This window comes from Giraffa tippelskirchi, chromosome 5, assembly GCF_054371585.1.
Source record: "Giraffa tippelskirchi isolate mGirTip1 chromosome 5, T2T-mGirTip1v1.2.pri, whole genome shotgun sequence".
NCBI classification, from domain to species: domain Eukaryota; kingdom Metazoa; phylum Chordata; class Mammalia; order Artiodactyla; family Giraffidae; genus Giraffa; species Giraffa tippelskirchi.
In genome coordinates this window covers 57,293,349-57,306,990 of record NC_137279.1, presented here as the reverse complement: position 1 = coordinate 57,306,990, position 13,642 = coordinate 57,293,349, and the positions used below count along the sequence as shown (strand labels likewise).

Genomic DNA, 13,642 nt, shown 5'->3' with positions numbered 1-13,642 from the left:
ATTTGAGCTGTAGTCTTCACATATTGCTATTGTTAACACAGAATTTGACATCCATCATAACCCCAGATAAAATACCATTCTTGATACAATTTTAAATGAATTTCTGTATAAGGTATAGCAAACTAAAAGCGAATCTGTCTTTTCTTTCCTACTTGGACTACAAGATGCAGATCACATAGATTTTTGTGATCCGAAAATTGTAATTTGTTTGTATTTGAACCTCCACTATGCCTGTTTTGGACCCTGAAAAAATAATGGAAAAGAGGATTCCAACTTTGTTAAAACTTTAGAAGCCCCACCAAATAGTTACTGGGACTGCTATTCTTCAACTGCAGCTCTCTCTCTTTACACAATAACTCTTAGAATATACTGGTCTTCAATAAACTCAGCTTAATGAGGAGCCATAATCTGGCACAGACTTTGGAAGTTAGCAAAGGCAAACTGAGCGTTATTGATTTCTTACAATACCTGTGAAAAGCTTCCTTTGGATCATCGGATACATCTTGAGTTCTCATTTGTCTGTCTGTCCTTGGACAACCAGAATAATCTCATATGCACGAAGATTGTAAGAAGTGCTAATGTGTAGTATCTTGGAGATCTCTCTTCAAAAGTATGTTCCATTAGACTTTTCCCTCTTGTTTTCAAAGATATGTGAGGAATGAAAAATGGTAATAACCTAAAACTTAGTAAGTTTTAAAGAACTACAGATGTAATTAATTGTTTAAGGTAGAATTTCTTTTACCCTAGAAACCTTGTCCTTGTCCTCAATCAACTACATATACTTTCTTAATGGTGTTCATGGGCTCTGAACTGAACCTTTATTGTTGCAGTTGTTTTAAGTGGTTTCACTTGAAATTAGTGCCCTAACACATTTTAGTTCAGATAGAAATCCTCACTGTAAGGAAAGTAAGAGCTGTAATAATAAGAGGGCCACTAGACTTAAAGAAGGCAATGGCACCCCACTCCAGTACTCTTGCCTGGAAAATCCCATGGACGGAGGAGCCTGGTAGACTACAGTCCATGGGGTCACTGAGTCGGACACGACTGAGCGACTTTACTTTCACTTTTCCCTTTCATGCACTGGAGAAGGAAATGGCAACCCACTCCAGTATTCTTGCCTGGAGAATCCCAGGGACGGCAGAGCCTGGTGGGCTGCCGTCCATGGGGTCGCACAGAGTCGGACACGACTGAAGCAACTTAGCAGCAGACTTAAAGATAACTTAAAACAATCAATTTTCAAAATAACCATAATTTTATTGGTTCTTTTATGTAATAAAAATTTTTGTTTGCAAAAATCTAACTCAAAGCATCAATTGACCTTTTTCTTTTGTTTCCTTTTTGTGTCTAAAGTATGAAAAATATAAGGAAAGTTTATATTCTGTGGCTTTAATCAGAAAATGGTTAAATATGTATCAGATATATAAGGATCCATCTCAATCTCCTAAACTATTTATAACCCTGTTTTCATATTTATACTACTATGAAGTATTTATGTTTAGAATAATGACTCCAAAATCAGATAGAGATAAATAGGTAAAATAATTCAGGAAAAAAATAACTGATTCTTTCTTAAAAAAAAAAAAAAAGATTTACTCATTTATTTTATTTACAGCTACACTGGGTCTTTGTTGCTGCAGACGGGTCTTTTCCAGTTGTGGCGAGGGGAGGCTACTTCTAATTGCGGGGTGCCGGTTTCTCATTGTAGCGGTTTCTCTTGTTATGGAGGATGGGCTCTAGGCACATGGGCTTCAGTAATTGCAGTTCATGAACTCAGCTGCTGTGACTCACATACCCTAGAGCACTGGCTCAATAGTTGTGGCGCATGGGCTTAGTTGTCCTTCAGCATATGATATCTTCCCCGACTAGGGTTGGGACCCATGACCCCTGCGTTGGCAGGAAGATTCTTTATTATTGAACAACCAGGGAAGCCCTGATGTTCTCTTACTTAGTAGATTATATGTTGGGTTCTAAGAATACAAAACGAGTAAGACACAGTGTTATTCACATGGAAGAAACTATCCCAAAATGTCAGCCTAAGAAATAAGAGGGGAAGGGATCTTCTAGATAAATCCTAGCTTTTGCTGGATGGCAGGCAGATTTAAATGTTCCATCCCCATGCAAAAAATTATTTCTTTCTCCCTCCTACTACTTCTGGTACCAATGTCTTTGTGAAATGATTAAAGAAATTTGTAGACAAAAGAAGTACAAAGACCAGTAGAGTAGGGAAACATAATATTAAAGAGAAGAAACTGCATATGTAATAATTATCCAAAATCTCCAGATAGCTAAAAACATCTAGTTAAAAAAGTATATATTTCTAGTTTTAAAACATGTCTATTTTTCTATATATTAACATGATAATATGGTGACATTGAGAATGAAAACTTTGATATTACTAGTTTTAACACCCTATCTTTGAAAATTTAAACCCACTTTTCTGTGCTCACTGTATAGTCTTTTCAGAATGTTCAACATTCTAATAAGTAAAAGTAATGTTATGAATGAGAGTCCTGTTTATATGCTCTCATATACAACTAGAACTTTAGTCCTAGGCAGGTTATCATCAGTGAATATGTCTTTCATATTTTGATTTTAATTTTAGGTGTGAAAATGTTTTTTCTCTCTTTTGACAACATTAAGATTACTGTGAATTTTGAGAAATAATAATAAACCCAATGGAGGGAAAATATTTTCTATGAACAGATGGCTTTTGATATATCAAGGTTTTGCCATTTATTTTAGTGCTTAAAATAAACATTATTTATAAGACCACTTACATTTTGATGTTACTTAATGAGGAATATGCATCATTGATTTGACTAGCTTAAGAGGTCATTTAGAACTTGCCCGATAACAAGCTGTAATTTGCTGAGCATGCAGTGACTTTGTTTAAAATTATCTATTCAGAGCTGATCAATGACAATAATTGTTTTATACCTATCACTTCTGAAAGTTGCTAATTCCTTTGAAGGACATGAACACTAGCCCTTTTTTGGGAAGCTGTAACCCACTCACCTTGAAATTAAGAAGAACATTATCAAAAATCATCTTGCCTCTTGAAAATATATATATTTTTTAATTAAAAGTCTATTCACTAGTACTGGGATATCAACAGGAAATTTAGGCAAAATTTAAGATGATGTTTGTTCCTATAGCAAGAAGTATAGTGGAACCTCAGCTATATTATTGTTGTTGTTGTTCAGTCAGTAAGTTGTGTCTGACTTTGACCCCATGGACTGCAGCACACCAAGCTTCACTGTTCTTTACTATCTTCTGGAGTTTGCTCAAGCTCATGTCCATTAAATAAATATTGGTTAAACTGGACTCCCTATAATGAAAAAAAAAAAATTGATGCATTTTAAGTGAAAGAATGTGCACACACTCTTTCTCTTTATACTGTGCATTCATCAGATGTTTTAGTAAAAAGAGCCTGGTCTCTGGAATAAGACAGAGCAGAGTTTGTATCCCAGTTCTGCCATTTACTGTTTTACTAGTTATGTTGTGACCTTGATCAAGTTACTTAACCTCAGTTTTTTTTTAATTTTTAACGTGGAGATCATGCCCTGTTCACAAGGATACCATGAGAATTAAGGCAGTTAGCATAATATCTGGAAAGGAATTGTAGCATGATTTTGGGTGGATGTCTCAGGACTTAGGGCATTATGGGACTCTCTGAGAGTGCAATTGTGGACTCTGTGGATGTGGTTGGTGCTGTTTTTAGTAGTTGCTCCCTGTGGAGTGGGAAGAGTCCATCCCATGGACTTCTTTTAGTTCCCTGGCTATTGGCATAGATTTTTCAGCCAGCTGCAGACTCTGCTGTTTCAGCTTCTTCTCTCCAAGTGGGCATCCCCACTACTCTGCCATGACCCAAACATAAACCACCATCTTTCCTTCTCAGGACTTCAGCATGCATCTTTTATGTTTTCTGACACATCTAATCTTATTTAGAATTTGATGGTGTTTCTATATAGTAGGTGGTCCACCCCTTAACACTGTTTAATATCCTAATATTTTCCATGCTTCCTGAGTCATTTCTATTGCCGATGATGGGTAGTCTATCAGCACTTTTGATTGCAAGTATTCCTGTGTTTAATATAATTATTACTATATATGTAATAAAAGTAAGCAGAGATTCATGGGAAGCCATCCAACCAGCTATTAATGTATAACCTCGGGCATTTATTTAAGCTCTCTAAGCATCAGTTTCCTCTTCTATCAAAGAAAGCTAATGATAATCTCCACCTCAGAATGATACTGTAATGATTAAGTTAAATAAGCCAGGAAAATAGTCATTATTTGCATGTATGATTTATATTTGTATATGTATTCCAATAGATATTTTTTTTATTAGGAAAATGCTTTTTGTATCAATCCCTCCCATTTCTTTGCCAGCCATAATATGATGTCTGTCAAATTAGAGGAAGATAGTTTCTAAACTGGGCTTCCCTGGTGGCTCAGACAGTAAAATAGAACTTTAGAAAAATTAATTTTTCTTAATTTAAAGAATTAAACTCTAAAATAAGATCATTTGAAAAATATTTAGAAAAGCACTGTTACACTAGGATTGTTATGCTAGCTTGTTACTCTACTTAGTTTTACTTTCCAGAATTAATTTCTCTGATTTAATTGTTCTTACAATATGAACAATAAGTGGTTTAGCGTCTCTTCAATTATTTTAGTCATTCTTATGCTAGGCGGTTGACTAAACATTTCTTCTAAGTCTTCACATTTAATATTTCAGATTGTAAAATACCTTTTTTTTTTTTTTTTTTTTTTATAAATTTATTTATTTTACTTGGGGGCTAATTACTTTACAATATTGTAATAGTTTTTGCCATACATTGACAAGAATCAGCCATGGGTTTACATGTGTTCCCCTTCCCGAACCCCCCACCCACCTCCCTCCCCCTCCCATCCCTCTGGATCATCCCACTGCCCCGGCCCCGAGCCCTTGTCACATGCATCGAACATGGAATGGTGCTCTGTTTCACATATGACAATACACATGTCTCAATGCCATTCTCCCAGAACGTCCCACCCTCACCTTCTCCCTCAGAGTCCATAAAATTGTTCCATGCATCTGTGTCTCTCATTCTGTCCCGCATATAGGGTTATCGTTACCATCTTTCAGATTCCATATATATGCATTAGTATACTGTATTGTTGTTTTTCTTTCTGGCTTACTTCACTCTGTATAATGGGCTCCAGTTTCATCCATCTCAGTAGAACCGGTTCAAATGTATTTTTTTTAATGGCTGAGTAATATTCCATTGTGTATATGTACCACAGCTTCCTTATCCATTCATCTGCTGATGGACATCTAGGTTGCTTCCATGTCCTGGCTATTGTAAACAGTGCTGCGATGAACATTGGGGTACACGCGTCTCTTTCAATTCTGGTTTCCTCGGTGTATATGCCCAGCAGTGGGATTGTTGGGTCATATGGCAGTTCTATTCCCAGTTTTTTGAGGAATCTCCACACTGTTCTCCATAGTGGCTGTACTAGTTTGCATTCCCACCAACAGTGTAAGAGGGTTCCCTTTTCTCCACACCCTCTCCAGCATTTATTGCTTGTAGACTTTTGGATAGCAGCCATTCTGACTGGTGTGAAATGATACCTCATTGTGGTTTTGATTTGCATTTCTCTAATAATGAGTGATGTTGAGCATCTTTTCATGTGTTTGTTAGCCATCTGTATGTCTTCTTTGGAGAAATGTCTGTTTAGTTCTTTGGCCCATTTTTTGATTGGGTCATTTATTTTTCGGGAATTCTGCTGCAGAAGTTGCTTGTATATTTTTGAGATTAATTGTTTGTCTGTTGCTTCATTTGCTATTATTTTCTCCCATTCTGAAGGCTGTCTTTTCACCTTGTTTATAGTTTCCTTTGTTGTGCAAAAGCTTTTAATTTTAATTAGGTCCCATTTGTTTATTTTTGCTTTTATTTCCAATATTCTGGGAGGTGGGTCATTGTAAAATACCTTTTAAATGGCCATATTTTAAAACAGAGAAACTTAAGGGATCACAATTCAAGTAAGACTTTTTTTCCTGTTTATTCATATAGATCCAGCATTCAAGTTATAAAAATTTTAAACTCAACATATTTAGTTTAAAAATCTTAGGCTTTTTGGATAAAACTCAGTGGACTAAAGTTCAGTCTCTTATTAGTCACTTTTTTCCTATGGAAAAAAATAATGTTTAAAGAAGATGTGTGTTCCTAGCCTAGCTAACTGTGCAAAACATTGGAAGGACTTCATATCCAAAAGAGAATTGTTCATCATGTGTTGTTCAGTCACTAAGTCATGTCCAACTCTGTGACCCCATGGACTGCAGCACGCCAGTCTTCCCTGTCCTTCATTATCTTCCAGAGTTTGCTCAAACTCATGTCCATGGAGTCGGTGATGCCATCCAACCATCTCATCCTCTGTCACCACCTTCTCCTCTTTCCCTCAACCTTTCCCAGCAACAAGGTCTTTTCCAGTGAGTTGGCTCTTTGTATCAGGTGGCCAAAATATTGGAGTGTGTGAATAATTTATAAATATATACAAACTGCTTGAAAATTTTAAATAATGAAGTTGAGTCTTTATGCAAGGCTAAGTCAACGTTTTTTTCTAATTTCTTCTATTTCTTCTTCTACTCCTTTAAAGAAGTTGAGGTATTTTGTAGTATAGACTTTTGGTTTTCCACAAAATTAGGATCTACATATTAAAAGTTTTGTTTTGAGTTTTTCCAATAGAGATTATATTAGCAAAGGTAAAGCTTAAAGTGATTGATTTTTCTTATGATTACTGAGGCTTTGAAGGCATTAGTCACCCATTTAAATATGTTCTTTTAGACACCAACATTCCTCTTATCTGAAAAACTAGATACTTTAAACAGAAATATTTGTTTGTTCAAAATTACAGTTCACCGTGTTCACAGTTCTGTATTGCAGTGGTTTAGAGAATGCGCCCCCTGAAGTTCTAATTTGATTCTTAAATCCCTCACTAATAGCTGTATAATTATGGGAAAACTGTACAGTTACCATAGCTGTATCATTATGGGAAAACTGAATAATTTTCCTTTTAGCAGTTTCTCATCTGTAAATTGGAGAAGGCAATGGCAACCCACTCCACTACTCTTGCCTGGAAAATCCCATGGATGGGGGAGCCTGGTGGGCTGTAGTCCATGGGGTCGCCAAGAGTCAGACATGACTGAGCGACTTCACTTTCACTTTTTACTTTCATGTATTGGAGAAGGAAATGGCAACCCACTCCAGTATTCTTGCCTGGAGAATCCCAGGGACCAGGGAGTCTGGTGGACTGCTGTCTCTGGGGTTGCACAGAGTCAGACACGACTGAAGCGACTTAGCAGCAGCAGCAGCATCTGTAAATAAGGTGAAGAGAGTATTTATCACACTGTTATTGTGGTTCGGTCGCTCAGTCGTGTCCGACTCTTTGCAACCTCATGGACTGTAGCCTGCCAGGCTCCTCTGCCCATGAGATTCTCCAGGCAAGAATACTGGAGTGGGTTGCCTTTTCCTTCTCTATTTATCTCATAGGAGTGGTCTAAAGATTAAATGCATAAATACAAGCAAAATCCTTAGAATAGTGCCCCATAGATAATAACTCAATGAATGTTAAATATTGTCATTGTTCAGTTCAGTTCAGTCGCTCAGTCATGTCCGATTCTTTGCGACCCCATGGACTGCAGCACACCAGGCCTCCCTGTCCATTGCCAACTCCCGGAGTTTACACAAACTCATGTCCATTGAGTCGGTGATGCCATCCAACTATCTCATCTTCTGTCGTTCTCTTGTCCTCCTTCCTTCAATCATCCCCAGCATCCGGGTCTTTTCCAGTGAGTCAGTTCTTTGCATTAGGTGGCCAAAGAATTGGAGTTTCAGCTTCAGCATCAGTCCTTCCAGTGAACACCTAGGACTGATCTCCTTTAGGATGGACTGGTTGGATCTCCTTGCAGTCCAAGGAACTCTCAAGAGTCTTCTCCAACACCACAGTTCAAAAGCATCAGTTCTTTGGCACTCAGCTTTTTTTATAGTCCAACTCTCACATACATACATGGCTACTGGAAAAACCATAGCTTTAACTAGATGGGTCTTTATTGGCAAAGTACTGTCTCTGCTTTTTAATATGCTGTCTAGGTTGGTCATAGCTTTTCTTCCAAGGAGCGAGCATCTTTTAATGTCGTGGCTGCATTCACCATCTGCAGTGATTTAGTTAAAGAAAAATTAAAATGTCATGGTGAAGGTACAAGAAAACATTTTGTTTAAAGATTTTGATACAACTGTATTTAAAAAGTCCATTAAAAATGTTGAATTCAATGAGACAAAATACAATCTTCCAGCCAGTTGATTATTAAAAAAAATAAAATATCCATTTGGAAATGGAAGTGGTAGGAATCAGTAAAGCAAATTTTCGATCTTTCAATAGTTGATTTCACATTTAGTATTTGTAAAACCATTATAAATGTTATAAAATAAATTATAGTAACCTAGAGTATGTTTTTGTCTTTATAAGATTTTATTATAAATCTATGAGTAAACCTATATTTGCAAGTATATATACTGTTATTGGAAAAGGAAATGGCAACCCACTCCATTATTCTTGCCTGGAAATCCCATGGACAGTCTGATGTGCTACAGGTCATGGGGTCAAAAAAGAAACACAGCTAGCAACTACACAACAAACTGTTACATTCATGTGTGTGCTTCTCAGTCATGTCCGACTCTTTGTAACTCCATGGACTGCTGCTCACCAGGCTCCTCTGTCCATGGGGATTCTCCAGGCAAGAATACTGGAGTGGGTGGTCATGCATTCGTCCATGGTATCTTCTCAACCCATGGACTGAACCCGGGTTTCCCACACTGCAGGTGGATTCTTTACAGTTTGAGCCACCAGAGAAGCCCAAGAATACTGGTGTGGGGAGCCTATCTCTTCTCCAGGGGATGTTCCCAACCCAGGATCTGAATCAGGGTCTCCCAGATTGCAGGTGGATTCCTTACAATAGTAGAAAAGCCTAAGAATTTATTTGATAGGATTTAATCATCCATCATTAACCTGATTTTGAAGAACTGTTAATTTTTGTTCTAAAAATGTTCACTGGCATATTTTATCTTTTTATTTACTTCAATAGATTCAGAGGCGATGGCGGGGTTATAAGATTCGGAAATACTGCTTTAATTATTATTATTTGAAGGAGTACTTGAAAGCTGTTTCTGAGACCAATGATGCAATTAGGTGAGTAGTATGGTCACCAGTCCACTAGTGACAATTTTAGAAAGGTTACTCTAAAGGTGTGGATCATTATCAGACTTAGGAATACTTTCTAAAGCTACGTGATATTTTAGGCAGAAATTTATTGATAAGATAGAGATATTTTATTCTTTTTACCTTATCCATTTATAGATGTTGTATTTTTAAATATCTTCTACTTTTGACTGTAAATTACATTGTCTATGTGTATAGCAGGCCTGTCTTGTACTATGCAAATAGCTTAGTTTCAGTAAAATTACCTCATTTTGAAATGGATTTATCTGTAAATAATTACATGAAGCTTTATGTACGACAATTCTCAAAACATGTTCAAGGTCAAGAACTTGCCTCTCAAAGAAGAAAATGTTATGGAACACAGTAAAATGGACTGCTTTACTGTCAGTTTTCATTTCTTTAAGCAAATAGAAAACACCTGAATTTAGGCTTTAGGGCGATGTCTTCTATAGATTTTAAGATATTGTAACACTGTTCAGTCAGCTTTACCAAAGTTTTGTGTAGTAAGTTTTCACATTTCTTCAAAAATAGCCAGTCTCTTCTTATAATATTGCCCCATTCTAGTAACTTAGAAGTGACATACATTTATAATAGATTTAGGTAAAAAGGAAATAGTGATGAATCATAGTTGGCATTTATGTAATAGTTTTACTTTCAGTTTTCACACACATTATCTCATTTTACTCTTAATATTTTTTAAGCTAGAGAAAACAGTCAATATTAAGTTGTTAAGACAAAGGTGTTGCCTGATACCTTACCATCGTATATATCATAAGAAAAATCTGGAAACTGTTGTCCCAAATTTTAACTTTCTTCCGTATGTGTGTATAAAACGGTCTGGTCAAAAGGTGCCACAAAAAAAGAAAACTACAGGCCAATATCACTGATGAACATAGATGCAAAAATCCTTAATAAAATTCTAGCAAACAGAATCCAACATCATATTAAAAAGATCATACATCATGACCAAGTGGGCTTTATCCCAGGAATGCTAGATTTCTTTAACATCCACAAATCAATCAATGTAATACACCACATTAACACATTGAAAGATAAAAAGCATATGATTATCTCAATAGATGCAGAAAAAGCCTTTGACAAAATTCAACATCCGTTTATGATAAAAACCCTCCAGAAAGCATGAATAGAAGGAACATACCTCAACATAATAAAAGCTATATATGACAAACCCACAGCAAACATTATCCTCAATGGTGAAAAATTGAAAACATTTCCCTTAAAGTCAGGAACAAGGCAAGGATGCCCACTTTCACCACTACTATTCAACATAGTTTTGGAAGTTTTGGCCACAGCAATCAGAGCAGAAAAAGAAATAAAAGGAATACAGATAGGAAAAGAAGAAGTAAAACTCTCACTGTTTGCAGATGATATGATCCTCTACATAGAAAACCCTAAAGACTCTACTAGAAAATTACTAAAGTTAATCAATGAATATAGTAAAGTTGCAGGATATAAAATTAACACACAGAAATCCCTTGCATTTCTATACTCCAATAATGAGAAAACAGAAAGAGAAATTAAGGAAACAATACCATTCACCATTGCAACAAAAAGAATAAAATACTTAGGAATATATCTACCTAAAGAAACAAAAGACTTATATATAGAAAACTATAAAACACTGATGAAAGAAATCAAAGAGGACACAAACAGATGGAGAAATATACCGTGTTCATGGGTTGGAAGAATTAATATAGTGAAAATGAGTATACTACCCAAAGCAATCTATAGATTCAATGCAATCCCTATCAAGCTACCAATGGTATTTTTCACAGAACTAGAACAAATCATCTCACAATTTGTATGGAAATATAAGAAACCTCGAATAGCCAAAGCAATCTTGAGGAAGAAGAATGGAACTGGAGAAATCAACCTGCCTGACTTCAGGCTCTACTACAAAGCCACAGTCATCAAGACAGTATGGTACTGGCACAAAGATAGAAATATAGATTAATGGAACAAAATAGAAAGCCCAGAGATAAACCCACACACCTATGGACACCTTATCTTCAACAAAGGAGGCAAGAATATACAATGGAGAAAAGACAATCTCTTTAACAAGTGGTGCTGGGAAAACTGGTCAACCACCTATAAAAGAATGAAACTAGAACACTTCCTAATACCATACACAAAAATAAACTCAAAATGGATTAAAGACCTAAACGTAAGACCAGAAACTATAAAACTCCTAGAGGAAAACATAGGCAAAAGACTCTCCGACATAAATCACAGCAGGATCCTCCATGACCCACCTCCCAGAATATTGGAAATAAAAGCAAAAATAAACAAATGGGACTTAATTAAGATTAAAAGCTTTTGCACAACAAAGGAAACTATAAGCAAGGTGAAAAGACAGCCTTCAGAATGGGAGAAAATAATAGCAAACGAAGCAACAGACAAACAATTATTCTCAAAAATATACAAGCAACTCCTGCAGCTCAATTCCAGAAAAATAAATGACCCAATCAAAAAATGGGCCAAAGAACTAAACAGACATTTCTCCAAAGAAGACATACAGATGGCTAACAAACACATGAAAAGATGCTCAACATCACTCGTTATTAGAGAAATGCAAATCAAAACCACAATGAGGTACCATTTCACACCAGTCAGAATGGCTGCTATCCAAAAGTCTACAAGCCATAAATGCTGGAGAGGGTGTGGAGAAAAGGGAACCCTCTTACACTGTTGGTGGGAATGCAAACTAGTACAGCCACTATGGAGAACAGTGTGGAGATTCCTTAAAAAACTGGGAATAGAACTGCCATATGACCCAGCAATCCCACTGCTGGGCACACACACCGAGGAAACCAGAATTGAAAGAGACGCGTGTACCCCAGTGTTCATCATGGCACTGTTTACAATAGCCAGGACATGGAAGCAACCTAGATGTCCATCAGCAGACGAATGGATAAGGAAGCTGTGGTACATATACACAATGGAATATTACTCAGCCATTAAAAAAACCCACACATTTGAATCAGTTCTATTGAGATGGATGAAACTGGAGCCCATTATACAGAGTGAAGTAAGCCAGAAAGAAAAACACCAATACAGTATACTAATGCATATATATGGAATTTGAAAAATGGTAACGATAGCCCTATATGCGAGACAGAATAAGAGACACAGATGCATAGAACAGTCTTATGGACTCTGAGGGAGAAGGTGAGGGTGGGATGTTCTGGGACAATAGCAATGAAACATGTATATTATCATATGTGAAACAACACCATTCCATGTTCGATGCATGAGACAAGTACTCAGGGCTGGGGCAATGGGATGACCCAGAGGGATGGGATGGGGAGGGAGGTGGGAGTGGGGCTCAGGATGGGGAACACATGTAAACCCATGGCTGATTCATGTCAATGTATGGCAAAAACTACTACAATATGGTAAAGTAATTAGCCCCCAACTAAAATAAATAAATTTATTAAAAAATAAAATAAAATAAAAAATGTTATTTACAAAAAAAAAGGGTCTGGTCTTTGGAGATTAAGTATGGGGAATTTGTAAAATTGATTTCTTTGGAGTTTGGAATAGGGTTTAGTTAATGAGAGAAGTTGGAAGACCCAGAAACATGTGAACCACAGGGACTGATATTTAATTCCTTCCTGTGTGTGTTAGTCACTCAGTCATGTCCAACTCTGTACAGCCCCATCGACTGTAGCCTGCCAGGCTCCTCTGTCTATGGAATTCTCCAGACAAGAATACTGGAATGGGTTGCCATTCCCTTCTCCAGGGATCTTCCCGATGCAAGGATTGAATCCAGGTCTCCTGCATTGCAGGTAGATTCTTGACTGCCTGAGCCACCAGGGATGCCCCTTAATTTCTATCTAAGAAATCCAGATTCTAGAGATGAGCTGGCTATCTGTAAATGGCAGACTTAAGCTTGTCAGGGGGAAAGAGCTAGTGGAAAATGCAAGAGGGAGAATTTGAGCAGGACTGGGCCTGAATGAGGCAAGGGGGAGGTTCTTAAGGCACCAGGATTAAGGAGGCATTTACTGTCAAGGTCATGAGGCGCCAACCTTGCACTTTCTCAACCCTGTAAGTGTATTCTTAAATGTTGTATTTTTGAAGCAAGTCTTATTTGTTTCACACAAGTCCTATCCCTGAATGGGAGAAGATCCTTGAAGAGACAAATATGTGGAAGGTAGTTTTAGAAAGGCCTGTTTCTTCTGTTCAGTAGGTATTTCCATTTATCCTTGTTTTGTTCCTGATTTTACAGAGAATGTCTCTAGTCACTAGAGAGTCTGGTGCATCCATGCTGACAATTTAGTTTAACTTCATAGTCTGTATCATAATACTGACTTATTTTATTTTTACCTTAGTTATTGTTGTTCAGTTACCAAGTCGTGCC

General features: G+C 36.9%; 1 protein-coding gene across 16 annotated transcripts in view; it reads left to right on the top strand.

The window, feature by feature from the left end:
* The window catches only part of SPATA17 (spermatogenesis associated 17), a 307,877-nt gene that overhangs the window by 58,028 nt on the left and 236,207 nt on the right, over positions 1-13,642 (top strand). For all 16 annotated transcript variants that reach the window (XR_014054082.1, XR_014054083.1, XM_081491687.1 and 13 more), the window contains one exon: positions 9,128-9,231. Coding sequence is in view for 14 of the 16 variants with exons in the window: in XM_081491687.1 (XP_081347813.1) it covers positions 9,128-9,231 (104 nt within the window). In the remaining 2 variants the exon portion in view is untranslated. The remainder of the gene's footprint in view (positions 1-9,127; positions 9,232-13,642) is intronic.